This window comes from Gastrolobium bilobum, unplaced genomic scaffold, assembly GCF_033153095.1.
Source record: "Gastrolobium bilobum isolate Gb01-03AN ecotype WA unplaced genomic scaffold, APGP_CSIRO_Gbil_v1 utg1221, whole genome shotgun sequence".
Classification (NCBI taxonomy): domain Eukaryota; kingdom Viridiplantae; phylum Streptophyta; class Magnoliopsida; order Fabales; family Fabaceae; genus Gastrolobium; species Gastrolobium bilobum.
In genome coordinates, this window is record NW_026897257.1 from 1,592,577 (window position 1) to 1,618,386 (window position 25,810).

The 25,810-nt window shown below is 34.1% G+C and overlaps 3 protein-coding genes across 5 annotated transcripts; 1 reads left to right on the plus strand and 2 right to left on the minus strand.

Annotated features, from left to right (window-relative positions):
* Positions 1-1,635: 1,635 nt before the first annotated feature.
* LOC133305524 (uncharacterized) lies at positions 1,636-3,483 on the minus strand. The gene is made up of 4 exons (XM_061505771.1): positions 3,328-3,483; positions 3,126-3,226; positions 1,927-2,005; positions 1,636-1,825 (listed from the first exon to the last, which is right to left on the minus strand). The coding sequence occupies exons 1-4, from the start codon at positions 3,328-3,330 to the stop codon at positions 1,778-1,780; spliced, it is 231 nt and encodes a 76-aa protein (XP_061361755.1). The 5' UTR covers positions 3,331-3,483; the 3' UTR covers positions 1,636-1,777.
* Positions 3,484-8,198: 4,715 nt separating this feature from the next.
* Positions 8,199-13,924, minus strand: LOC133305346 (zinc finger CCCH domain-containing protein 64). 3 transcript variants are annotated; one of them, XM_061505541.1, is made up of 13 exons: positions 13,782-13,924; positions 13,411-13,684; positions 13,169-13,298; positions 12,925-13,044; positions 12,267-12,384; positions 11,307-11,758; positions 10,822-11,107; positions 10,393-10,486; positions 9,978-10,123; positions 9,572-9,814; positions 9,410-9,467; positions 9,166-9,294; positions 8,199-8,816 (listed from the first exon to the last, which is right to left on the minus strand). In XM_061505541.1, exons 1-10 carry the CDS (start codon positions 13,851-13,853, stop codon positions 9,686-9,688), a joined length of 1,821 nt encoding a protein of 606 aa, XP_061361525.1. In that variant the 5' UTR covers positions 13,854-13,924; the 3' UTR covers positions 8,199-8,816; positions 9,166-9,294; positions 9,410-9,467; positions 9,572-9,685. The 3 variants fall into 3 exon arrangements, with proteins under 3 accessions (XP_061361525.1, XP_061361524.1, XP_061361526.1); XM_061505540.1 differs by lacking the exon at positions 9,410-9,467; XM_061505542.1 differs by lacking the exons at positions 8,199-8,816; positions 9,166-9,294; positions 9,410-9,467 and having other exon boundaries at positions 9,694-9,814; positions 9,898-10,123.
* Positions 13,925-24,025: 10,101 nt separating this feature from the next.
* On the plus strand, positions 24,026-25,136 carry LOC133305492 (pathogen-associated molecular patterns-induced protein A70-like). The gene has a single exon (XM_061505728.1). The coding sequence runs from the start codon at positions 24,064-24,066 to the stop codon at positions 24,697-24,699; it is 636 nt and encodes a 211-aa protein (XP_061361712.1). The 5' UTR covers positions 24,026-24,063; the 3' UTR covers positions 24,700-25,136.
* Positions 25,137-25,810: the final 674 nt, after the last annotated feature.

The following is a 25,810-nucleotide window of genomic DNA, read 5'->3' on the forward strand; positions in this document are numbered from 1 at the left end:
TGGATACAAACACAAAAGGATCAACTTTATAAAGTTGTCTTCCTCCTACCCTTCTCTCTCTCTTCAATTTCCCAAACCAGAACCAGCAGCCGATGACGGAAATAAACCAGCGTTCAAACGATAGTGGTACATAAACCAGCGTTCAATAAACCAGTGGTCAATATAATTAGATTCAGCTTACAAGTACACCACGTCCTGTACCTTCTACAGTTTTTAATTATAATTTTATTTTATTTTAAAAAAAATCAAAACGTGTCCACATCATTGACCGCGTGTCGGATTCAGTCAAATTTGCGTGTCCCACTAGTCAACGTGTCCTCAAATGTTGACTACGTGTCGGACGCGTGTCCGAACGTGTCGGGACGTGTCCATCCGACACGCAAATTTTTTAAAAAACTTCGTGTCTGTGCTTTAGAGACTATAGTTATATTCTTTTTATGTTATCATAACAATATTATTTACTCGTCACTTATATTATTATTTTTATAATTTTATTCTACATTATATATATATATATATATATATATATATATATATATATATATATATCACTAATAGAAAATGACCAAATAGCAGCTGTTTTGCGACGAAAGTCTGTTCATTTTTTAGTTGCGAAGAAATGGACACACATTTTGTCGCAAAAACAAAAAATCTACGACAGGTGTGAGCGACAGATTTTGTTTCGACGATATAATCATGCGCAAAACTAGGGAGCCCATTTTGCGACAGTGGTGAGGATTTATCCGTCGTAAATTGCAGTGGATTTTGCAACGGTATTTACTATTATGCTTTTACGAAGGACTTTGCGACAATAAGTTGTGGGGAGCTCATTACATCTATTATACACAAAAGGCCGTTCTCGATCCCTATCATAATATTATATGCAATTACAAAAAATTAATGAAAGAAACGACATGGAGAAGATGACTGGTATGTATGCAATTAACAGCGTTTATTTGAATATACTGCCGAATCGAAGTAGAATGAAGGAAAAAACAAATGAAATTGCCGTAAATAACCTGACACCTATTTTATAAATCAAACATAGACTACTGACAAGATCCTTGGTAATGATATTTCATCTTCAGAAATATATAGTTCTAGGTCAGCTTCAAAAATGCAAAAGGTGTAGGAAATTTTCGTGTATATAGCACGCGTCAATATATAATCCTTCTTCTCTTTGTGTGTACAGAGTGTGCATGTATATATATCCATTCTTTTCTCCCCAGAAATCTCTAGTAATAATGCGTTTCAAACACTTCCTCCCAAGCAAGGAACTAAAAATTGATAACTTCTTCTATGCCTTTTGATAATAATGGGCGTTTGACCTTTCATTTCCTATCTTCCCTTTATTTCTACCCAAATTTTACGCAACAAATAGATCCGAAGCTCATTTTTCTTTCTTTTTATTTTTTTTAATTAAAATAATAATAATGATCAACCCCTTCGACATTTCCGAAAGATACAAAAACATGCATATCTACCGGACGGGATAAAAAATGTACACATAAAATCCACACCCAATCCATTCATTCAGGGAGCCCCAAAAATTGCTAGGTATTTTATCAACCATGATCTTCATCAGCTCATAGAAATGCAGTTTTTTTCCCCAGAGAATCATGCTTAAAAACTATCTTAGCAGACACAACCAACACTGTCATTGATAGATTAAGAACAACATAAGTTTGAGTCAGATATTAAAACTAAAACGTCCAGTGTAATTTTCATTTAAAGCTATCTGCTTAGCAAAAATTTCATTGAATTCAATGTTCAATGATTAGACATAAACGCCACAGGCAAGTAGGAGGAACAAGGACCCAAATCCCTGCCAAGAAGATAGACACATAAGCATAAGTTTACAATATAATACCAGTTTCATGACAAAAATGACTGTAAAAAAGGAAATGCAAATAATACATCCCATACCAAGAAGACTGATGCCACTGCTCCAGTTATCAGCTCCTGCACAAGGGAACGGGTTTTACGAGAAGAGGTTGCTTCATAACTGCAAATAATACATCCATTTGTTTGAATGAATAAAGAGGAAGTAAGATACAATGATAAGCTGTCACCTGAACATTCATTGATATGATTAAAGCTTCAAGGATCACACTGCATCACTAATATTTCACAAAAAACATACGACAAAGTCCAAGCCAAAACACATACCTACCTATCACTAATACGTCACAAAACCAATAATAACATTCATTTCCGGGGTCACACACACACAGAGAGAGAGAGACATATATATATATATGCCTACCTCAACTACAAAAGTTTACCCTTTCACGACAATCACCTCTGCCTCATGAGATTACACAAAACCAATCAACAGAGGATGATAAACCCACACAAAGATTTTATTTTATTTTTGGATTTTTGAAGTACAATTTGTTGTTGTTACAGAGAGAAAATGGGGCATGTTTAAGACAGATGGGAGTTTAAAAAAATTGCAAGATCCAATCAGCTCATGACGTGTATAAGCAATCAGGTGCTTGTGCATTAACTGATTAACAACAGATGGACAAAAGGGGCCGATTCAGTTGAAGGGGTTTATATGCGAACGACCAAAAGTTGAAGACAATTTTGCTTCAAATAAACTACTTAAGCATCCTGAAAAGGATACCTATAGGATTACCCTTGGCATAGAAGAATGTTCTTCTCTAAGCACTTTTGTTCAAACTTGATGAATTACATCCTATACATGCAAAATCTCTCACCCCATGCAGCCAACAGATTTAAGATTGTTCCTCGTTTGGGAACCAACGAGTAAAATCTGCATCCCACTAGTGAAATGCATTTCTCAAAAAACTCCTCCATAACTAACAATTCCCCCTCCATCTCGCAACCAAAATTTGACTTGGTATTCGCTACCACTAACTTGGACCACCGAAGCAACAAACTGATAACATTTTCACTGATACGCACGTAATAGTTATAAGATCGCTAGGTAAATCAAATCCAGTGTTCCTTATTATGTTCAGTAAAATTCCTAATATTCATAAATCCATCCAAATCCTTTTACAATTTGCAGGTTAATTTCCCTAATTGATATGATACATACAAATCCTCTTTAAATTCGGAATAAGAAAAATAGGGATCAGATCGAGATGGGAACTTACATGAAGAAAGAAGCAGTTAAGACGAGGCCGATGGCGAGCGTGAACACGGAGAGGGTGGGGTACCAGGAATCAGGGACGGGACTAGTGATCGCTTTTGGAGCCTTCCAGAAAATGCCCAAAATTAGATAGAGAAATGAAATTGAAATAAAAAAAAAAAAAAAAAAAAAAACCCTAGAAACGAAATTGAAATTGTGAGGATTACCATGAGATGAGACAATGTGGAGATTACAGCCTCGGATCTAACCTTCAACAACTGCTGCAGAGTGAGTACAAAGAATAAATAAACCCTCCACACTCGCTGACTCTCGGTCTCTACGTATATTTACTGTTTCCTCTCCTCGCCTTCAAGAGCAGCTATAAGCCCAACTTACAAGGCCCAAACCGGGTTAACAAATTAAATTCTATTCTATCTCATTCCATGATGATAACTTAAGAGAGTGACTTCAAAGTGGTTTACTCACTCTAAAATGAAAAATATTAATTCATGACTATGATTTATATTTGAAATATCAAATATTGATTTAATCAGTTAAGATAAAAGGGCAATTTAGTTAGACGACGTGTTGTGTACGAAGCTATTTCTCTAAGATCTTAGGTAATTTTAATACTATGTCACCAACTTATGAAAACGTATATGACGAAGTTATAATTCCTGGCTGGAGGTTTAATTTAGCAATTACATTAGATTCTTGTATCGTACCTCTTTGGTTTAATTTTGTGTGTTGTATTGGACAATGGAAGTCCTGGTCTGAATTTTATAATGTGCTCCAGGACCATCGTAGTTCTTCCATTTAAAAATTGACACATATAAAAAAAATTCTCTTCTCTCTCCTCAACTTTTTCTTTCTTTCTCTCACCTCAATCCCACCTAACCTTTTTGTCCGAGAGCAGTGTAGCTTCGCTCGTCCCAATCAAGTAAAAACACAACTTCAGTAGTTAAAGAAATTATTGGTTCCCGAGAGGAAATTCTCCTCTTTCCTTCATACCAATTTAAACATGACAAATCACCTTTTAACCAAATTATGGATAAATTTCAGTCCAATTATCCACTTCTATTTTGGATTAACTACTTATATTAATTGGACGTAAGAGGAAGGGGGAGCATTTCTTTCATGAGGAAGTAAGAATCCCTCCTTCAGTCATCTTTTACCATCAAGGCCAAGTCGCATTGCTTCCCCTCTTCAGAGTTGGTACCACTTACAGAATAATTTGCAAGTTAGCAGCAAAGCACACGGCAAAAAAATTAATTTATTGTTTTTTTAATAAAAAATCACGAAAATGTAGTCGTTTTGAAATTAATTATGAAAATATAGCAGTCAAACACGTCAACATGAGCGTGTTCCAATAAAGAGAAACACGCCTATGTGGGGCGTGACCTAAGCGTGAGTCACGCTCACATGGGGCGTGACCAAGTTGGAGGGAGACATGCCCTATTTGGGCATGTTTTACTAGGTGCTGTCACGTGTCACAAAAGTCAATAATTTGATCATAAAACTTTGAAAGTCAATAACTTTTGACTCGGGTATTCGAATTAGATTTTTTTTTATTCCATATAACTTTTCGAGATCTACGTAATGACACCTCATTTGGCATATTTTGTCTCACAAAAAAATTTGAATTTTATAATCATGAACAAAAACTTAAAAATCAAAATTGATAATAAAGTGTTTTTCATGTGAAATGCTTCAGTTCAATGGAGGTTGCCTAGTTGCTTTTCTCCATTTTTGGTAGCATCTGCTGGCCATCTTCTTCAGATAGTGATTTATGGATAATAAAGTGTTTTTCATGTGAAAAAAAAAAACATTCTGGAACATCATTAATCACCTCACGTGTTTTCAGATTATTAATCGTTAATGTGACTTCTGTGACACATAATAAATTGTCCTAAAAAAAGTGATGTTTTAAATTAGAGAGATAGATAGTTAAGGAAAAAAGAAAGGATCCAATCATATGTCTCGGTAAAGATAAAGATTTAAATAAAAGGACTCAGTATTCAGAAGAAGGGAGTTAAGTGACTAATTACTTCGGGACATTGATTATATTGACGTCATTTTACATAAATTACGGATACCAAATATTTTTCTAAACTGTCATGGTACCATAGTCCTTGAGTGATATAGCTACTATGAACGGGACACGTGCCACATTCTCAATGACGTGTGAAGCTTAAGTGGACCAAAGTTGCTACATGGTGTAGCGACTTTGGTGTGTATGTGACAAGTATCCATTTGGCCATAGTCATTGAGTGATGTAGCGACTTTGTCTGCGAAATTATTTTTTATTCCTTGCACCATAGTCGCTAGACAAGGAATCAACTTTGGCCTATTTTTTGTCTGGTCCATAAATGACATTTGTCATATTATGTAAAACTTCCCGTGAAATATAAAATTGATAATCACTAAAAAGAAGTCAAGCAAATTATTACCTCCAAGGCATTATGATTGCTTTCATATGACTTCTATGGCCGAGGTTCCAACACAAGAATGTCTCCCTACTCAAAAGAAAGGTTACATTTTTAACATATACAACAGAATATATTTAGAGAAAGGTAGGGAAGTATGTGGGTAGTTTTGCAGAGTCATGTACACTATTAAATCAGTCAAGTTCAGATAACGAATCCAAGCTAGAACAGAGAGAAGGACAGAAAAAAGGCATTGATTGGTGTGGAGATTGGAGAGATGGAACCTTGAGAAAGAGTGAAGAAGAAAACACGCATGATTACCCAAATAAAAAGAAATGAAGGGAATTGCTCGTCCACGGACCATAGTTGCTAGACAAAAAATAGGCCAAAGTCTTATCGAGCAACTATGGTGCAAGGAATAAAAAATAATTTTGCAGATGGCCTAAATCGCTACATTACTCAATGATTATGGTCAAATGGACTACACTTGTCACATACACAATAAAATTGCTACATCATATAACGACTTTGGTCTACTCAGACCTCTCAGGCTTTTCACTCTATTGAAAATGTGGCATGTGCCCCGTTTATAGTCGCTACATCACTCAGCCATTGTGGTATCATGACAGTTTGAAAAAATATTTAGAATCTCTAGACATTCAAGTATATTTTATAAAGAAACATGGTAGTATGGTCAATGTGCCAATTAATTCACTCCCAACCGTTTGAAACGGGAGGGGAAAAAAGGATTTTAAAATTGTATAAATGGAAGTTGGTGAGAAGAATCCACTGCGACACATAAATGAAAAATGTGAGCCCGTGGCACTCCTTAGACACGAAGCAAAACTTCGGTATATGTTTTTAATCAGTCAGCAAAGGAAATATCAAAATCAAAGATTGTGAGGAATTAGATAATGACCCTGTCCTCCTTAAACCAAGAGTTCTTATGGCAGTTTAGGTTGCTGCATCCAATGATATTTTCAGGTTCATTATTGCCCAACAATTAGTCAGTGAATTTTGACGAACACTGCAATTATTAAATAATGATCCACAAAACTTTCTTGGCACAACCGAGAGTTGGGACACGGGCAATTGAAGAGGCTAAAATTCGACTAGGACTATACTATGAAATTCAATGATTCCATCCCACGGAAGCTTATGCTAAGATTCACAATGTCACAAGAATCGTTAGTCCTGAACACTGATAGGTTCGTGTGCATATGAAAACCGGCAAAACAAAAAATGAGGACCAAAAGAAGACAAAAGCAGGGTCATTGATGGAGGAAAGAAACTTGTACATGAGACATAGAGAGACAAGAAATACCAAACATAACATGAAACAAGGGCGGTGCAGATTTTGACGGCTAGTATTTAGTTTCCCCACTAACAAAATATCTCCGTGATTGTTTTCTTGGATTGTAGTGAAAGGCACCAGCCTCAAGGTGCTGATCCTGAAGTGCTAGTGTGGTACACTGGAAGCTTTGCGGTCCACATGCATCATTGCAACATAACAGGATTGGTCGTATGGGGTCCTAAGCCAACATATTTAGAATAACCTTCATTAAGAGAGTTGTCTCACCAAGCATTATTATATTAGTGGACTCCATTGCTCAGATGCTGTTTCCAGTTTCAGGCAGGATGAAATATTGAAAATGGAGGTAGGACAAAGACAGCATTTTATAGTACCTCACATAAATTAATTTTAGCCCATACCTCAAATGAAACCAAAAAAAAAAGGCAGTTTTGGAGTGAGATTTAATTTTATCTCATACGACTGGGCCACTTCAACAAAAAAAATTGCAGATGTTTGAGCTTGATATTTACGGAATTGCGGTGTAAGATATTGACAATAGAAACTAACCTTATGAAAATTGCTGATGGGCTTCCAAAACTAGAAGTGTTTCATTGTGTTTTGATTTTTTTGTTCTTAAAACTGTTTTGTTCAATAATTATGAAAACAGTTGTTTTTTTGTTTTGAAAGTTAAAAATCAAAGCAGAAAACTAAAACAACTCAGACATGTTCTCTAAATTTGATTCTAAAAACAAAAAAATAATTACAGTTTTTAAAACTTTTTTTACAAGACAGGCTTACCAAACGAGTTTTTTTGTTCTGAAAACTAAAAAACTATTTTTAAAAACAGTAATCAAACAAAGCCCAAGTTTGCGAAAGCTAAGAAATATTCGTGAAATCCACCAACAGCTTCACCGCCATCCAGTCAGCAAGTTTGGTTTGCAAGCTCATTAATCTCATCACATTTAGTAAAGGAGAAATTTTGAATTCCAGAAAATTGATATTGGTAATCTTATATACTCACATTTGATATAAGAATTATTAAAAAAATTACAAAAAAAATCAGATTCCCAAAAAAAAAAAAAATTAAATAACTTTTTTTAAAGCTTTTTGAACCAAAATATTATCCAAAAATACCACCAGAGGGTAATATTCTTGGATTCCAATGACATGAAAAAATTTCACACAACTTTTTGATAATATTTCTGATAAAATTTTGACCACAGCTTTTTAATAACATTTTTGAAAAATTTATTTTTTCAATATATTCCTAGAAATCATGATTCTTAAGGTATAAAAAAATTCTCCTGTCCCTTTATAAAACATATGTCTAGGCTCACAACGCACAAAGAGGAATAAATATTTTATAAAGCACAGGCCGTTAAAGACCATTATCTTTTTCTTTTCGGCATTCTAAAAGTCCACTCCACATCAATGCAAAGAACGAAGAATACACCCCATATAGACAAGTCCACTCAATCTATGAAAATACTCTCTTTGGTTTTTAAAGTCCAAACCCCACAGAATTAAATATTTTCCACATTGAGACCAAAAAAATAAAAGAAGCCTGGACAATGAACCCAAAGGAGCAAATTACGACGACCAGTGTATACATGGCACCAAAGACCTGGGCATCCCTTTGTTCTCTTTCCACTTACTCCACCCTTTCTTATCTTTGTCCTTTGGTACCGCTCCTTACTGTTTCAGAAAATAATGCTTAACAACTTTCATGGAATAGCCCATAGGGTAAAAGAGTTTCATCCAATGATTCAAACCACTTGCAAGATCCAAATGAATTGCCACCTCCTTTTCCAATATAGTTTTATATTACACAGATACATTTATGCTCTTTCCTATAGTCGTTAACTCCATCCAACAAGGCCGAACATTGAAGAAAATTGGGCCTCCAGCAGTCTAGTGGTCTCTTGACTCTAGTCATTCGAATTAGCGGGTCCATCGAAGCTTAGTAGAGTGGCTGAATATGGTCCCTTCAGGGCCACTGGGCAAACATTAGGATTATTTTAGTCTCTGATTATATCATATGACTAGAAAAATACGAATGAAAAGGCACAATTAATTTCATAAGAACAATAACAAGAACATAAATCAGACTACATATACCAAAACCACTAGCATCTACAGAATTGAATATCCATAAATGGGTTGAAGCCGATGAGAAAATACACAAATTATTTGTCAACAAATACAAACTTTAACTCTAGGCAAATGCAAGTACAAACATTTTAAGATCAAACATTGAATAAAAGGACATTAATTCACTAGTTGAAAGTCAAAACAAATCTCCTCTCACCCTCAACCTCCCTGCCTCTCAAAACAAATACAAATACCTTCTCAATTTCTTATATAAAGAAGGTGGAAATCCAGCCTGTTTCCAAACTTGGCTGCTACGGCTGCTCGTCAACAGATGCATATCGCCTAAGTGATGGAATAGCCACTTCAGCTTGGTGATTCTTAGCCTGAAATATATAGAACAGCAAGGTTGAGGCGTCTATATAATGTTGCGTATTATAGTCACACAAAAATTGCCACCCAGGTTTAAAGAGTTACAAGCTAACGGAAAGTGAAGCTCACCATAGGAACTGCTGATAAAAAAGTGACAAATTGGAAAGCAGAAAGACTATTAAGTCTCCTAAGAACCAATTAATTAGTAAAAAAGAAAAATAGCAAAATCAGTTTGTTCCAATAATCAAGCAAACTGGAATTTGATGAATACAAAATTAAACAAGTGTGCACCTTTCAGTTTGGTATTCAGCACCCAAGCAATTGGACATATAACCCAAAGTTGCACTTGGAATCACCATAATAATGATGGCATCGCTGTAAAATGAGAATTTAATGCATGAACAATCAACAGTTTGGATCATATTCTTGAAACCGGCTCTTGAAATCTTCAACTATTTTCATTTCTTCATCTTTGCTATGTTTGTTAATCCTCCAATCTGCATTATCTGCCATATTAAGCAACCCCGCCAGAACCTGATTCATATCACAAGTTTTAACTCTTATGGATAGGTAAAAGAGTCGTAAGCTTATAACAAAAGCATGCTAACCATTGATACCTCTTCCTGAAAAAGAAATTGATAAGAAATATGTTGATGTGATTCTGTATTTACTCAGTACATCGCGTTTAGAAGGCTACCTCACGTCCAAATTGGGCAGGAAATCTTTCTTTCTCCTCAACATGATGCAGCAGAATTGTGTCTCCTGGGACTTCAGCATAGAACAAGCTTGAGTTCCCATCGATTTGTGTCTTCAAAAACTTTCTTCCATCAGAAATACTATCAACTGAGTCGCAAAATTGAACATAAGGATGCAGCAAAAGCCCAAAAACACCAAAAAAAATATATTCAAAATGTAGAGCATTTTCCCAAATAAATAAATTGAAGTTGGTTTTTTTCAAGTCAGATAAACAGTAAGTGAGGATTGGTAACAATGCACTGAAAAAGAAGAACGTAAAGGGGGAAGCAGGGTTAAGAAGAACTGAATGGATTCAGGTCAGAAGTGAGCAATATAAACAATGAAATATGAAGCATGCCCTGAAGATTAATACTTACATTTCTTTGCCACGAATTTAAATCCCAACTTTTGGGCAGCTAAATTGAATACTTTTTCAACAATAACTGCTTTGGAAGATGGAATGGGAATGGCCTACACAAAGGATAGAAAGTCAATGAGAGAGACAATATAAAACTATAGTCAACCAAATAAAACTTAAACTAATATAGTCATCAAGGAGGGAAAAAATGAAACTTAATTAACAAATCACTACTGTTAGAGCTGAAATTAGCAAACCAGCAAAACGGAGAACAGATTGGATATCCAAAGTGGAATTAAGCAAATTATATAAAACAGGAAAGTGGACAGGCATGAAAGGTAGGGAGGACGGGGAGGCAAGCAAGCTCATTAAATAATTGAAGTGCAAAGAGCATGTACTTGTCAGGATTTCAACAAGCTTTGCTATTAGCAACAGAAACTTCCTTTACCTGAAGATTGGCATGAGTGCCACGTATGGAAACCCACTCAAAAAAGATGACTTCCTTTCCTTGGTTCTTGCAGTACCTTTTGAGACTGTTCTGAAACCTAAAGAGCTCAAGTTCAGATTCAGAAGACAGCGATAAGGTATTTGGCATATGCTCAACTGGTATTATCAGCACATGGTCTTCAACGAGTGGACCTTTAGCCAGTGCCAAGTAGTAATTTTCCCCAATGCTTATGATTAAATGCGACTCCACATTGGGGCTTGACAAGCAAAACCAACATTCTTTTGATCTGCAGTTGTATTGTAGGATAGATTTGTCAATAACAAAAAGATTGAGTGAGCAAGAAAAAATCAAATAAACAGAGATGGAGAATAAAAAATCGAATTTTAGTCTATTAGTATCAGTATAACCTAGAAATTCACAAATCAAGTATCACTATGTAACATGATGCACATTAATTATAGAATAAATAAAGTCAAAAGACATACCTGCTAGACCTAGTATTTTCAGATCCAGGCATCCTGGAAGGAAGCCTATCACCTTCATCCTGCAAGCTGTGCATAAAGTTGCAATCTGGACCCCTTTCACATTTTCCCTTGTTCAAAAAATCAAAACAAACACCTCTCATACACTGCTCTCTAGCATCTGTGTCGTGTCGAAAATTGCACTCCTCTCCTCTTGGACAAGAGCCAGAAGATACAAATTTGAAACACATCTTATCACCATCTCCAGATTTGTGTTTCTGTCGCTTTTGAGAAACATCATATCTCCAATATTGAGAATCAGATATACTTTCGCTGGATCTCTTTGTGGAATCCTTTGGAGAAGATTTTTTATCCACAAATGTGTATGGCGATAAGGTGGTATTTGTGGTTTTCATGGCAATCTCAGCTGAAGACATGGTGGATGCAGGTGTGGGAGAAATTGCATGAATAAATTTCTGGAATGCAGAAGCGAAAATTTTTACAGCTTTGAAAAGCTATTAACCATTTAGAGAGAGATAAAAGGGCTAGTTTATTTTCTCCATCAGAAAAATACAGTACTATCTGAAATAACAATACCATATCTAATTATTTACTAGATTAGTTCCTACCTCTTCGTCTCCCAGTTCCTACCTCTTCGTCTCCCCCCACCCCCCCCAAAAAAAGAAGAAGCTATCCACTCTCCAGAAAGTCTAAACAAAGATATATGTATATATAATAAACAGCAACTGGTGACACACACACATATAGAGGGAGAAGACACTTGCGCATAGCAGCTCATGGGCATTCCTTTAAAGAATAACCCATTTCCTATGCAGGAAATATCAAAAGCACCACCAAAAGAAGAATCATGATGTCGATGAACAACTAATCAGTAATCACTATCACCAATGTTAAAGAATTTGTAAGTTTCAATTAAATAAAAACAATAACAGAAATATGTATGATAAATAAGAATAGCCAAACCTGCTTATCTCTATTTCCAACAGATGCAAGTCCTATGAAACGAGTGATGTGCACAGCATCAACGTTGGAATATGGTTCACGCACATAGTATATACCTTTAGTGCCTGCAATGTGATAGCTACCAAAAAAAAACAAAATATCATAAGAAAAATAAATACAATGATCAAAGTCAGGCCTGTTTTTACAAAGTCCACAAGAGAATCCACAAAAGGCACATTTGGCATAACACATCTTCCAGAAAACAAGACACAAATCCTGATCTAGTGAATAGGATTTAAACTCCTATGAGCAAGATCGTCATGAAGTTCTCTCCAAGTCTTATAATTTTAATTAATCTTCTGGCCATCAGTCCAACCAAATCCCATTTTCTTTTTACAATTTGTGAGAAGGATTACAAATATAATAACAAAAATTCTATCCTATTACAGATATAATAAATATGATAGAACACAAAAGTCACAAAGGCACCTGATGCCCTATCCTGTCAAAGGTTAAAGTGCACAATCCCACCAAAAATCATGAAATAAGGCTTATGCATACAATTCCATATGTTAAATAGAAAATGCTCAAGTCCTTTAACACTACTATGATTGCACGTGAAACTTTTAGCAAGAAATTGTATCCGATGCTCTTTTCTTTATTTCTATATAACAATTACCGCGGTTTAATCTCTTCTACTAACTCTGATATGGTTGAATCGCTGCCTGTAGAATCCGAGAGCCCAGCAGGAATGTCTGAAGTAGCTGCTCTATTTGTGACCCCACTTGGCCATTCGTTAGTAACAATGAATCAAGGAAGTTAACAAATAGATTAATTCCTATAAAACTAGCAAGTGGTATTGAGGCCAGGAAACAGCATAAATGAGAATAGGAAAAACTTAGTGCACATCAATTCAAGGATATGTCAAGAACAAATCAACAATCTCAGGTTCCTCAGCTATTGCTCGCAAAGCATCAACATCATCCTGACTGAATGTTCCAAACTGTTGAATACCTGGTGATTTCCTACCAGATAAATAGGCCACGGATAACCCTGTATATAAGAGCGATAGCAAAAGTATATTTTCAGCGAAGCATTTTGAGGGAGAATGAAATTCAAATTGAATAAAAGTGCAATATGCAGAAGCTAAGTATAGGAAGCGTACCGAAGAGAGAGAACTTGCCACTGCCTTTCAACCAATACAAATTATCGCAAACCTTCAAGCCATCCATCTTGAAACCACGGTTGGCGATGTCTTTGGAAGCTGACAATAAAATTTTAGGGGCAGCGACGCCGTAGTCGCCGATGAAGTAAGTTGGGAGGGGAATCTGGGACCCACCTTCAATGTAAGCCATCATCTCATCGACCTGTTCTGGTGACTCAGGGAAGAACTGACCCACGCACAACACCGCGTCGAATGGACCCGCAGATTTGTTCACCTAAAATAAAACAACAATCACTCGATTTAAGTGCAACTCATAATAAAAAACAAAACCCTAGAGAGAGAGAGAGAGAGAGAGAGAGAGAGAGAGAGACCGATGACACGCGCTTAAAGAGCTGGTTCAGATGGCCCAAAACGTCGCCGCATAGTAGGATTCTAGGAGCCATTAACAGAACTAGGAATAGAGAAAAGGAGCTTTGATACAGACGAAGACCACACTCAACTTACGTGCAGCTCTTCTTCACTCTTAGCTTAGCAGACCCCGCGTTAAACGACATTGATATTTTAAATGTGACGCACTTTAAACGAGATGTCGCTTACACTTCGGAGGAAATACAAAACGAGTATATTCAAGCTCAACACTTTAAAGTTTAAACACACGCTTGATCATTACGAAGAAAAATCAAAATCAAGCAGGTTATATTTATTAATTTTTTTTTCTTATCATTACTTTCATTATCATAGAATTAATTCTATTAAATTTTATTATTTTGATCAACAAACTAATTGTAAAAGGCGGTAAGAATAAAAAGACGATATCAAATTGTGTTCCAATCTCTATAATATCATTTTTGGCCGGAATTTAAAGTCTTAATCTTGGATCCGTCCGAATCTGTTTAATTGCGAAGCAATAAAGCGATTGAAATATTTAAAAAAAAAAGAAGACAATAAGCATAATATATCCCTTAACTTATTCATTTAAATGAATTAATTAAAAATTTTGAATTTACTTATTTAAAAATGCGAAACTTGAATTTATATCGTTAAATTTATTTATTGTTTATTATTTTTCTTTAACGGATTTTTTCTTGAACTACATTTTGCATCTATTAATTTGATATTTAATAAATGTTTTCAATTGGAAAGTAAAATAATAAAAGAATTTTTAAATTAAAAACTTACTAATTATAATTTTTTGTATAGAATTTCAATATAAACACATGTGAACAAAATTTTAACGTTAAGTTCATGAAATTTAAAATCAATTTCTTTTGGTACAGAATTTAAAGTTATTTATTTAATAAAACAACCCATCGATTGGGCTGGCCCAATTTCAACGTGACTCCTATGGGTACTAAATTAGGCGTATTTGCCTCGACTCGTAAAGATTTGAATTTACATGTCTAAAATTGGTTGTTGACACCAGACTTAAACTTGTATAAAGATTCATTTAATAAAAAGGCCTCAGACACCAATTCAAAAGCCCGGCCTTAGAACCTTTAGGCTGACATAGTATATTATTTTTTTATTTTATATTTTTTATGCTACTTGTAATAGCCCTCTCTTTCTGGCTTTTTGACTCTTATAACCCTTTAGGTATAATTAATTACCAATTGCCCTTCCTTATAAATTATTTTGAAAATTTAATCTCCTCAAAAAACATAACACCAATCTATCCATGTTTGACCGTTGACCACCAAGCCTACCCGGGTACACCCCTCCCTACCCGAGTATTTTTTGAAATTTTTTGCCTACTCGGGTAGGGAGGGGTGTACCCGGATATACTTATTGACATCTGAAAAATTGCTTGAATTATTTACCCGGATAAATCTAAGACAATATTCATATTGTTACATAAGCAGCACAACTGGGAGTAACTAAATTCTTAAATATTACAATTACAATGTAGTGTTCTTTCTAATCTTCTCAGCTGGTAAATTTTCCCAAAATACCACTACTTAAATATAGCATTTGGCTATTAAAATTAACAATTAACATCAAGTTGAAATGGCAAAATAAAAAGAATCACGAATACCTCAGAACCTTCATTTATGCATTCATTATACTTCCTTGTCTTCAAGTAACAGGACATCAAGTTAAGTGAGCATGCCAAAAGAAGTTTCCTACTTTGAGAAGATGGAATATCTTTTATGTTTTCCATTGCCTATAATATAAAAAAATGAAAACAGACCAAAAAACTGATAATTTCCTTAGAGTCTCCAAAATAGGGATAAACAAGATAAAAAGGTGTGGGGAAGACAGTTAAGAAGTCACAAACACTTGCAAGCATATACTTCTGTAAAGCATCATTGAACCTTCCTTGATTATGAAGTTTGTAAAAAACCTTGAGGTCACCACCCCAAAAGCTAGCTCAAAGGGTGGGAGTGCCCAAAGCCTTATAAATGCCACATTAGTTGCACATACAACCAATGTGGGACTATATATCTCAACACGCCCCCTCACACAAGAGCCCATTGGACTTTAAAGTGGACAATGCAACAGGCTCAGCATACCTGTGCTAAGAAACGCCACAAGAGAACGTGGGGGACGGCGACGCTCTGATACCATGTAAAGAACCTTGGGGTCACCACCCCAAAAGCTAGCTCAAAGGGTGGGAGTGCCCAAAGCCTTATAAAGGCCACATTAGTTGCACATACAACCAATGTGGGACTATATATCTCAACATGTCCCCTCACTCAAAAGCCCATTGGGCTTTAAGAGTAGACAATGCAACAGGCCAGTAGACTAGACAGCCACTGACATGTGCAACTAAACTTGATTGGGCTTTAAGGGTGGGCGTGTTGAGATATATAGTCCCACATTGGTTGTATGTGCAACTAATGTGGCCTTTATAAGGCTTTGGGCACTCCCACCCTTTGAGCTAGCTTTTGGGGTGGTGTATCCCAAGGTTCTTTACAAAGTTCATTTCCCTGCAAAACTTAAATTTAGTTCATCAAGCCACACAGTAGACTAGACACCAACTGGAGCTTTACAGAAATTGAAAAATAGTAATCAGTTATCAGGGTAGTAAATCGAGTAACATTTCATGTCTTATCATGCAATGACAGCAAGTGTATTTTCTGATCAGATCATTCTATGGAACTAAAGTATTATTCAAATGTAATTTTATTTACGAATCTTTCTCAGAGCCTACATGATTTTGGAAAAGGATTGCCCGCAGGGCGTCATCACTTGGCTTTAGTAGATAATTTGGGCTTTAAGGTCTACCACATGATCATAATATGCTTCCATCAGGAAAAATTATAATGTATTCTTAATGACTCTTTCAAACTACAAATAGGGCATACTGCAAAAACAGTGGAACTTACACCAGCTTTCTTTTTCCTATTCAACATAGATTCATCTGATGTCAAGAATTTACCCGGGTACACCCCTCTCTACCCAGGTAAATAATTCAAGCAATTTTCCAAATGTCAAGAAATATACCTGGGTACACCCCTCCCTACCCGGAATACCCGGGTAGGCTTGGTGGTCAACGGTCAAACAGGGGCAAATTGGTGTTATGTTTTTTGGGAGGTTAAATTTTTGAAATAGTTTATAATGAAGATCAATTTGGTAATTAATTATACCTAAAGGGTTATAAGGGTCAAAAGCCCTATCTTTCTCCTTAATCCATTTCGCCCTATTTTATTGGTTAAACAGACCTTTTGAATGATTTTGTTCTATATTATGTTGTTTTGATATAGATTTAATTTATGAATATTAATGAAATTACTAGTGTTGTTGATTGTTATTTTGTTTGGATAAATTGTTGTTGTCTTATTTTTTTTAAACAGGCTGATTACAAATCAGACTTTTATTTTTTGTAAAGAAGTGAGACCACATGCCGATAATTATATTTCTAACAGGTAACAGGCTGACATATTTAAACACAGACTTAGCCTTTTAAGACCAAAGCTCTGCTCGACTCAGCCCGTTAACTCCCCTAGTAACTCGTTTAATTATAACCAGGATTTAATCAAGGCTACTATGCATAATTCTTGACCTTTAAACTTTAGAAAAAAGACAAGAGATTAGAACCTTAGAATAAAGTAAAGAACTAAACCCACCAAGGGATAGAAAGTTAGTTATATTAGAAAGAATTGTCAATAATTAATTACAAAATTTAAATGCATGAAAGTTGAACTCGTTGAGAAACTACCGGAAAAATCGAGTTCTTAACTATGCCTTTTATTAATTAAAAGTTAAAAATTGTTCTGTTCGCATTATTCATTATTGAATTCAGTTCTTGATTTCTTAAATATTGAAAGTAAAAAAAATAAGTTCTTTAAAATTCCTTTTTTACAGTTAAATTCATATATTCAACAAATTCATTTTAAGATCAATTCAACTTTAATCACTTAGATAAATTGTTGCTTGATAATCAATCATCATAAAATCGACAACCTTACTTTTATTATTTAATTACTTTATACCACCGATATACTTCTCGAAGTTGCAATTTAAGATTAGACTCTATCCTTTATACATACGTCTCTATATTGACGTTTCTTTAAATAACGAAACACAAGAAAATTTCTCCTATGCCATAATTCTATTATAAACATTTCTTTAAATGCGTGAGTCATAGTCTTCCACTGGACCTATATGCTACGTGGTACGAAGCTATTTTTTTTTTATACACACAAAGCTAGTTTTTATTGGTCGTTTATTAATATTTAGTGAATATTTCAATCAGTTTATTATTTTATGTTATTTTGATTCGACATGAATTACGAAATTTTAAATCTCTTCAAAAAATAATATTTTTACCCCTAACTACTTAATTTTATGACGCCAACGGAAGTAGCTTTTATATATGATTTGCTTATCAATCCTAATGAGTCATAATTTGGTGTATGAAAGTAGCTAAGAGCTGTCTCTTTTACTATTTCTCTTTCTTTAATTAATATTTTTATAAACCGGACTGTACGTTATTTTATAATTGGGTTTATTATTTCTATGAGATAAATTTATTTTTATATATATATAAAAATATGTGGGATCTATATAGATCCATATGAGAAAAAAAATTGCAAGCCACGAATATTTTTATATGTGTAGGAAATTAAATTATTTTTTATAACATAAGAAATAATAAATCATTTATAATTTCATATTCAGAACATGAATAATGATCTTAAGAATTTATGATTTTTACTTTTTTATAGGTTTATATTTTATTTTATTTTTTGATAAAAATGGAGGGGTGATGTATCTATATATTACTGATATACAAAACATATTCTTTCTAATAATATATATATATATATATATATATTGCTAGTTCGGCCCAATAATGTCAGAACCGGTCCGGCCCGACCGGTTCGACCATTTTGAAATTCGAACTCGAGTTTTATGAAGATGCCCAACAATAATTTATTATTGGGCTGAGTTTGTTTGTTAGTTAATATGTATCATTTAATATATATTATATCATTTAATATAATTATTTCAAAATTGAATCTAGTGGGGATGAAACCCTTGTTATGAAGATATAAATTATAATAATTACCACTGAGCTATATTTAATTATTGGTTCACTTGCACCATTTAAAATATTTATTATATAATTAAGTATAGAATATAAATTTATATACATATCTGGTTCATGCGATGAACCAGTGATCCGGTACCCCTACCAGGTCGATCACTGCTTCGGGTTTAATAATTATGCCAGTATTTTTAATTTAATAAAAGCACTAATTATTAAAAATAATTTTTTATAAAATTATTTATGTCATTTGTTAAGGCATGTATCAAAAAAAATGTAAATTAAATAAAAAGATAATTTAGAGAAAGTAACATAAAATTCACACATTTTGAAGTAACTGTATATTAAAGAAGAAAATTTTATGAATAATATTCAAATATCATTAATGTTTTCAAAACTATTTTTGAAAGAAAAATAGTCAAATATAAAAAATTAAATCTATAAAGTCTAATCTAACCACACTCTTAATCATAATTCTTTGTTTTATGCTAGAAAAATATAATAAAATTATTAATGTGACATTCTCTTAATAAACTTAAGTCTTTGGGTTATTTTTAAGGGGCGTTTGGTTGAGGAGAAAATTTTATGAATAATAGGGAAATGTGATTACTAGGAAAATAGTTGGAATGTGAGTTTGATAGGAAAATGTAAAAAAAGTTGTTTGGTTAGATAAAATTTTGATGGGAAAATTAAGTAACTTTTATAAAGTCTATGTTTGGGGGTAGGTAAAATATAGATGGGAAAAAAAGTTGTTTTTACGAAAATAACCTCGTTTTATTGTTATTTTTTATTTTTTTAATCTATGTGTTTTTTACCTTTAAATCAACCCAATTGTTTTAAAGAGTAGCCGTCGTTGACAGCCCCATTGTTTTCCCCTGGGTGGCCTAACCACAGTGTTGGCATGTACATATTAGCTATCTTGTTTGTGTTTTTCCTTGCCTTGATTGCTGAGGTTATGTCAAACCAACCCATCATCAAAAGAGGGACAAGTCCCATAATTGGAGGGTTGATTCAGGCTATCTTCTATGTCTTTCGCATTAGTTTCCTTTACTTGGTGATGCTTGCTGTCATGTCCTTCAACCTTGGAATCTTCATAGCTGCTGTGGCTGGCCATACCTTGGGATTCTTTATTGCTAAGTATCGTGCTCTTGTAAGTACCAACGGAGAACAACAACACGGGTCATCCATTACTCACAAAGTTTAAATGTTTCGAGCTTATTGTATAATATATATGATCAATGAATGGTGCCTGGTTGTGTTTGTTATGCTTTCCTATTGCATGTTGTGTTTCAGAATGTTATAGTTTGTTCTTTAAGCGAGGGAAGGGCAGAGACCCTTGTGACCCAGATAATAAACATGTTAAGAGATTCGAACAATAATGGAGGATTCAAACACAATCCCTCATGCATATTATTTCCCTTTAAACCAGGGTACCAATTCATGTGAATATATATATATCATATATTCATGAGGTCTCATGTAAGCCACCTTAGAGCTCATAATTTGGTCGTTACTTCAATGGAGATTTCTTTTTGTAAAGCTTTTCCACTGTTAACCATGTTTTTAAAGAATAAACGTGTGTCATGCATAGTTCAACCTTCAACCCACGCAAGGGTATAATGGTCTGGAAGAAAGTGGCTTAGCCTGCTTTCCAAATAAAACCATCTATCTTTTGTCTTTCCAAATAGTGCAGAAAGCTATGCAAATTGAAAAAACTGAAAAAGCAATGCAAATTGGATGGATGAGAATTTTGAGTGAATCCCTTGAACCAAACAAGTGCAAACTGAAATGCTTGCTTCATTTGCATAGGAAAATTTCCAAAAACCATGAACCAAACACCACCTTAGAGTCTCTCTAACCACTTGGTTGGAAATTCAATTACTTATCGCCCGCATTATATTTTAAAAAAATATTATGAATTTTTTTAACATAAACGATAAACAGGACTTAATACATTATTCACCTTTCATACAATTAATATGACATTCACTTTATTCCTCGCTTATCCCCTTTTCAGATTGATAGACCTTTGCATTTACATTATATAATTGAAATATAATTTTAGTATAGTGAATGTAATTATAATAGCGTATTAATTACCTGATTTTTTGAGCATCCTTTGGGGTGGAATACATTGGTTGCGTCGAACTCTTTTTCTATTTTCCGCCCATACTAATACCTATAGTGGCTTGGTTCTATTTCAACCTTGCATTTTTATAAAAGTAATCAGCAGCAACTTTGTTCATTTTAACAAATATACGTTCTCTTTAATATAAATTTTTATAGTTAAGGATAAGTATGTGTGACATCATCAAAATATATTTAAAATGTTTGGAATATTATATTATTCTTTTAAAAAAGTTAAATTACTCATACTTTTTCTTATGGTCGGTGGATCATTCAAACTTTATTATATCTAAATATTATATAGTGCTATTGTATCGATGAAACTATGTATTATGCAGCTTTTAATTTCATGATAGATAATGTGTTAATTATATTTAGATTTTTTTTCATTAAATAAAATAATTTTAAAGATTGAGATTATAATTTTGAAAAAACGTAGATGATCCGACCGTTTCTAGAGTTCTATATTGGATGTTTGATAAGAGGAATATTTTTAAATGCCTCGAGAATGTGGGGAAGATTTCTTAGAATCTCATGTTTGATAGCATATTGGAGAAATTTTCACCAAGAAAGTTATTTTCTCAGGATTTCTTTTTATATGTATTTTCTAAACCAAAATATCACCGAAAAATATCATCCCGATGTGGTATTTTATGAATCTAGATGATAAGAAAATATGGATTAAATTTTTAAATAAAAATAATCAAACATAATATCAGAAAAATTTATCCATTTTCAAAAATATTTTGACCTACCAAACAATTTTTTGGGAACATTCCAAAAAAAAACTTATTTTTTCATTATATTCTCGAAAATCATAATTCTCTAATAAAAAAAAAATTCCTCCACAAAACGCCCATAGTTTTGTTCACAAACTACATCGGATGAGCATGCAATTTCACTAGAAACTTCTAGTTTCTCATGGGAGTGTTTGGTAAAGAAAACAAAATTTTATCCTAAAATATAGTGGAAAAGTGAGTTTTCCGATAATGTTACCAAAATCATTTGATAAGCTAAAATATTACTCGAAATGTTATGTTAATTTTCCTAATGCTATATTTAATTGATTGTAAAATATTACTGGGAATGTGGACTAAATTTACAAAATTAATCTGTGCAAAACTCATCACCAAACCAGGTCTCACACTCTCCTCCGCCATGAGAGCAATCACCTTTAACCTCGATTTATTCCTCTTCCCTCACTTGAGTTTTATTTTATCATCTCAGCCATTTTTGTTCAGATCCAGGTTCTCCATTATCTCGTCTTGCATCCTGGCTTAATATTGAAAGAAGTAGAGTTAAATTTTATAATTTTTGAATGACTAAAGGACAAAATAAAATACAGCGATATATTTTTATAATTTACATTAACTTGTACGAAACAAATAAATTAATTTTTTTTTCTTCATTCAACACATCGAAAATACATTACCCTAGTTTCTAATAAAAACAATAACATGTGACACATGGGACTAGCATGACCCATGCATTACCCCGGTGATTGCGTCTCATACTTACGTGTACCCACTCCAAATGCGAACCAAACAGACATGTGGAGACGGGGAATTATGTTTTTAAAATTTAAAGCATTGCCTAAACTAAAAGGATAAAAGGAGAAAAGTGGTATATTCCCATACGTTAATTTGTTGCTAAAAAACATAACGAAATGCTTTTCTGCGTCAGCAGACTCTTATGGAAGATAATGAACCAACTAGCAACTAGCAATAATTAAGGGGTAAGACTCTTTTAAATTGACTTGTTTTTTAAAATGAATACATAAAGGTATATTTTTTATTGAATTTAAAGTATAAATAATAGTTTTAACTTACTAAAATTTAAAATAATATATTTTTACTTATTAACTTTAAAGACAAACACAATTTAAATTATTATTTTCCCAATTAATAGATTATCCTGTTATTTTGTCTATTTCCTTTAAGAGGATGGTACCAGACCTTTCCATATTTAATTAAAATCTACTCTCTCTTGGGAGGACCATACATTGTCATGGTAGTTAAAATTGGTATATTATTTAAAATCAAAAAGAGGATAAAAATTATAAAACACAAAATTTTAATATAAAAAATTGTAAAAATATAAAAGCATTTTGAATTTTGATAAAATTATTTTGATTAATTTTTTTTATAAAAACAAAAAATTAAATCGAGATTTTAATTAACATATACATTTGTACATAGCGAACAGCATTCCGCTAATTTTCTGATATGCGAGTTAAATTGAAATCACACAAACCTACAATAAACCAGTCGTTGCATGTTAAATTCTGACAACCTGTACAAAATTAACCCAATATATTGCTTTCTCTTTTATGACAAAAAGGACGTCATTTTAATATTATATTTTCATTCAAGTGTTATCGTTCTAATTATTAAAAAAAAAAAACAAAAGGCTCAAGTAGGGCTTCACCCAAATAGCAACAAATAGCGAATCTAACTTGCAAATGCGAATTGGACAAAACATTTTTTCTTAATCAAACCTAACACATATTACACATCAATAAGTCAGGTTTCCAACTATTATTACGGGGGTTATATGTTTATCCTTTTACAGGAAAAACAAAACCTTTTTTTTTTTTTGGTAGATAAAAACAAAACCTTTTGTTGAAGTGTGAGATCTACTCATATTTAAAATTAAAATAAAAATTGCGGAAGACATTATGTGTGGGGGAAAGATTTTTTTTTTTTAAAAGGATAAACATATAACCCTTATTATGGATGACAAAATCAGTATAAAAATACATAAAAACGAAACAAAATAAGTATAATTAAACGATAAAGATTATATAAATATAAAACGACGCGAAGATATTTTAAGAGTAAAGAATAAACTGGTGGAGTCCGGTGCCCTTAAAGTACAAACAAAAGGAAAGAAAACGACAAACCGCAAGAAGAATTAAACGTCAACACTCAACAGTAGTTCCGCTACAGTGCTTCGTATCTATATATCAGTCTGTACGATATGCACACCACAACTCCACAACCTTAGAGAGAGAGAGAGAGAGAGAGAGCAACACAATGGCTGATCCGGCTGCTATCATAGCTAGCTGGTTCACACCCTCTTCCCTTTTCATTATCGTAAACCTCGTCATCGGAACCATAGCAATCACTTCTCGCTTTGGTGCCCCCAAAAGGGAAATCCACGAACCCCAACTCGTTCGCTCACCCTCCCTGTTAGAACGAGTCAGGTCCTTCAATTTCTCCTTCAACAAATACGAACCAACACACGCAGAAACAGAGTATGCCCCAACCCACCAACCCGAATCCGAAAACCCGTGCCCGAACCCGGACAACCCGCAACTGGTTCGAACTCCCTCCCTCTTGCAGCGGCTTCGGTCCTTGAGCTTCTCGCGTCGAGAGCAAGAACCCGAAAGTGATGGTCCGGATCCAAAACCGGGTCGTGATTCGGGTAATGCGGAGATGAGGAAATCGGCGAGCGAGAGGGCGGGGTCAATGAAGTGTGAGTGGGAGGAGGATGAAGAAGCGGTGGAGCGGCGGAGGCCGGCGACGGCGAGAGGTGAGACGACGTCGTTAAGAGAAGACGAAGAGGTAGACGCGAAAGCTGATGATTTTATAAACAGGTTTAAGAAGCAACTGAGGTTACAGAGGGTTGATTCTCTTCTCCGTTACAGAGATATGCTCAGAGGAAATTGAGAAGAGAAGAGAAACCCTTCTTCACTTTAAAGTCATCATTGACGGTGAAGAAGGAAAAGCACAAAACAAGGCAGGCTTAACGTCTCTTGTAAAACGTTAAAAAGGTCGTCGTCGTCGTCGGCTCGTCGTCCGTCATCATCATCATGGTATATGGAATATGCGTGTGCGTCTCTTCGTAATTAGGTGATGTTCTTTTACCAAACAAGAAAAAAAACTGGCTAAGTTTGTTGTATCAGTGCTTGGAAAATAACAGTAGATGCGTGGATTGGTTTCGTAAAGTGATGGAATAAAGGTTTCCATCTACTTATTTCTTCACTGTCAATGGTATATGGAAAATATGTGGGTTTAAATTTTTTTACTTAGAAAGTTATCATTTTTTTTTTTAAACACAGATATTTTTAACTGAAGATAATTTTGTTTGGGGTGAGTTTAAAGTTAAACCCCTTTCAAAATGTTTCATGAGAAGTAATTTTATTTGGCTTTTTGATCCCTGTAATCCTTTATTAATAATAAATTATCAAATTGATTTTATTTTTAAATTATTTCAAAAATTTAACCTCCAAAAAAACCATAACACCAATGCATATATTTGACCGTTGACCACCAAGCTTATCCGGGTACACCCCTCTCTACTCGGGTATATTTTGAAAATTTATGTTTATCTGGGTAAGGAGGGGTGTACCCGGATATAGTTCTTGAGATCTGAAAAAGTAAATCTCGACCCAAGCCTTTGAAGGGATGCCTACCGTTGAGATTTAGTATTGAAGCTGAAGCTGTATCGTTGCTGCTGTCACCGGAATTCAAGAACCTCAAAACCAACCTCTCTGGTTCAGAGTCCTCCCAGGAGTTAACCTTATCAGAAGCACCTTCACCTTGTTTGAAATTTGCAAGAACTGGACTAGGTGCAGAACGAAAGCGAAGTAGCCCAGAATTTGGTTGGTGTTGTTGGACATGATAACGCGAATTCGAATCCATTGTTAAATGCTTTTTTCTGGTTGATTCTGTCTTTGTGCACTTTGAAATATTAAAATAAAAAAGTCAAGGTGATAGGTGATAAAGCTGGTGAATCAATATGAAAAATTCCGAGAGAAAAGAAAGAAACAAAGAAACT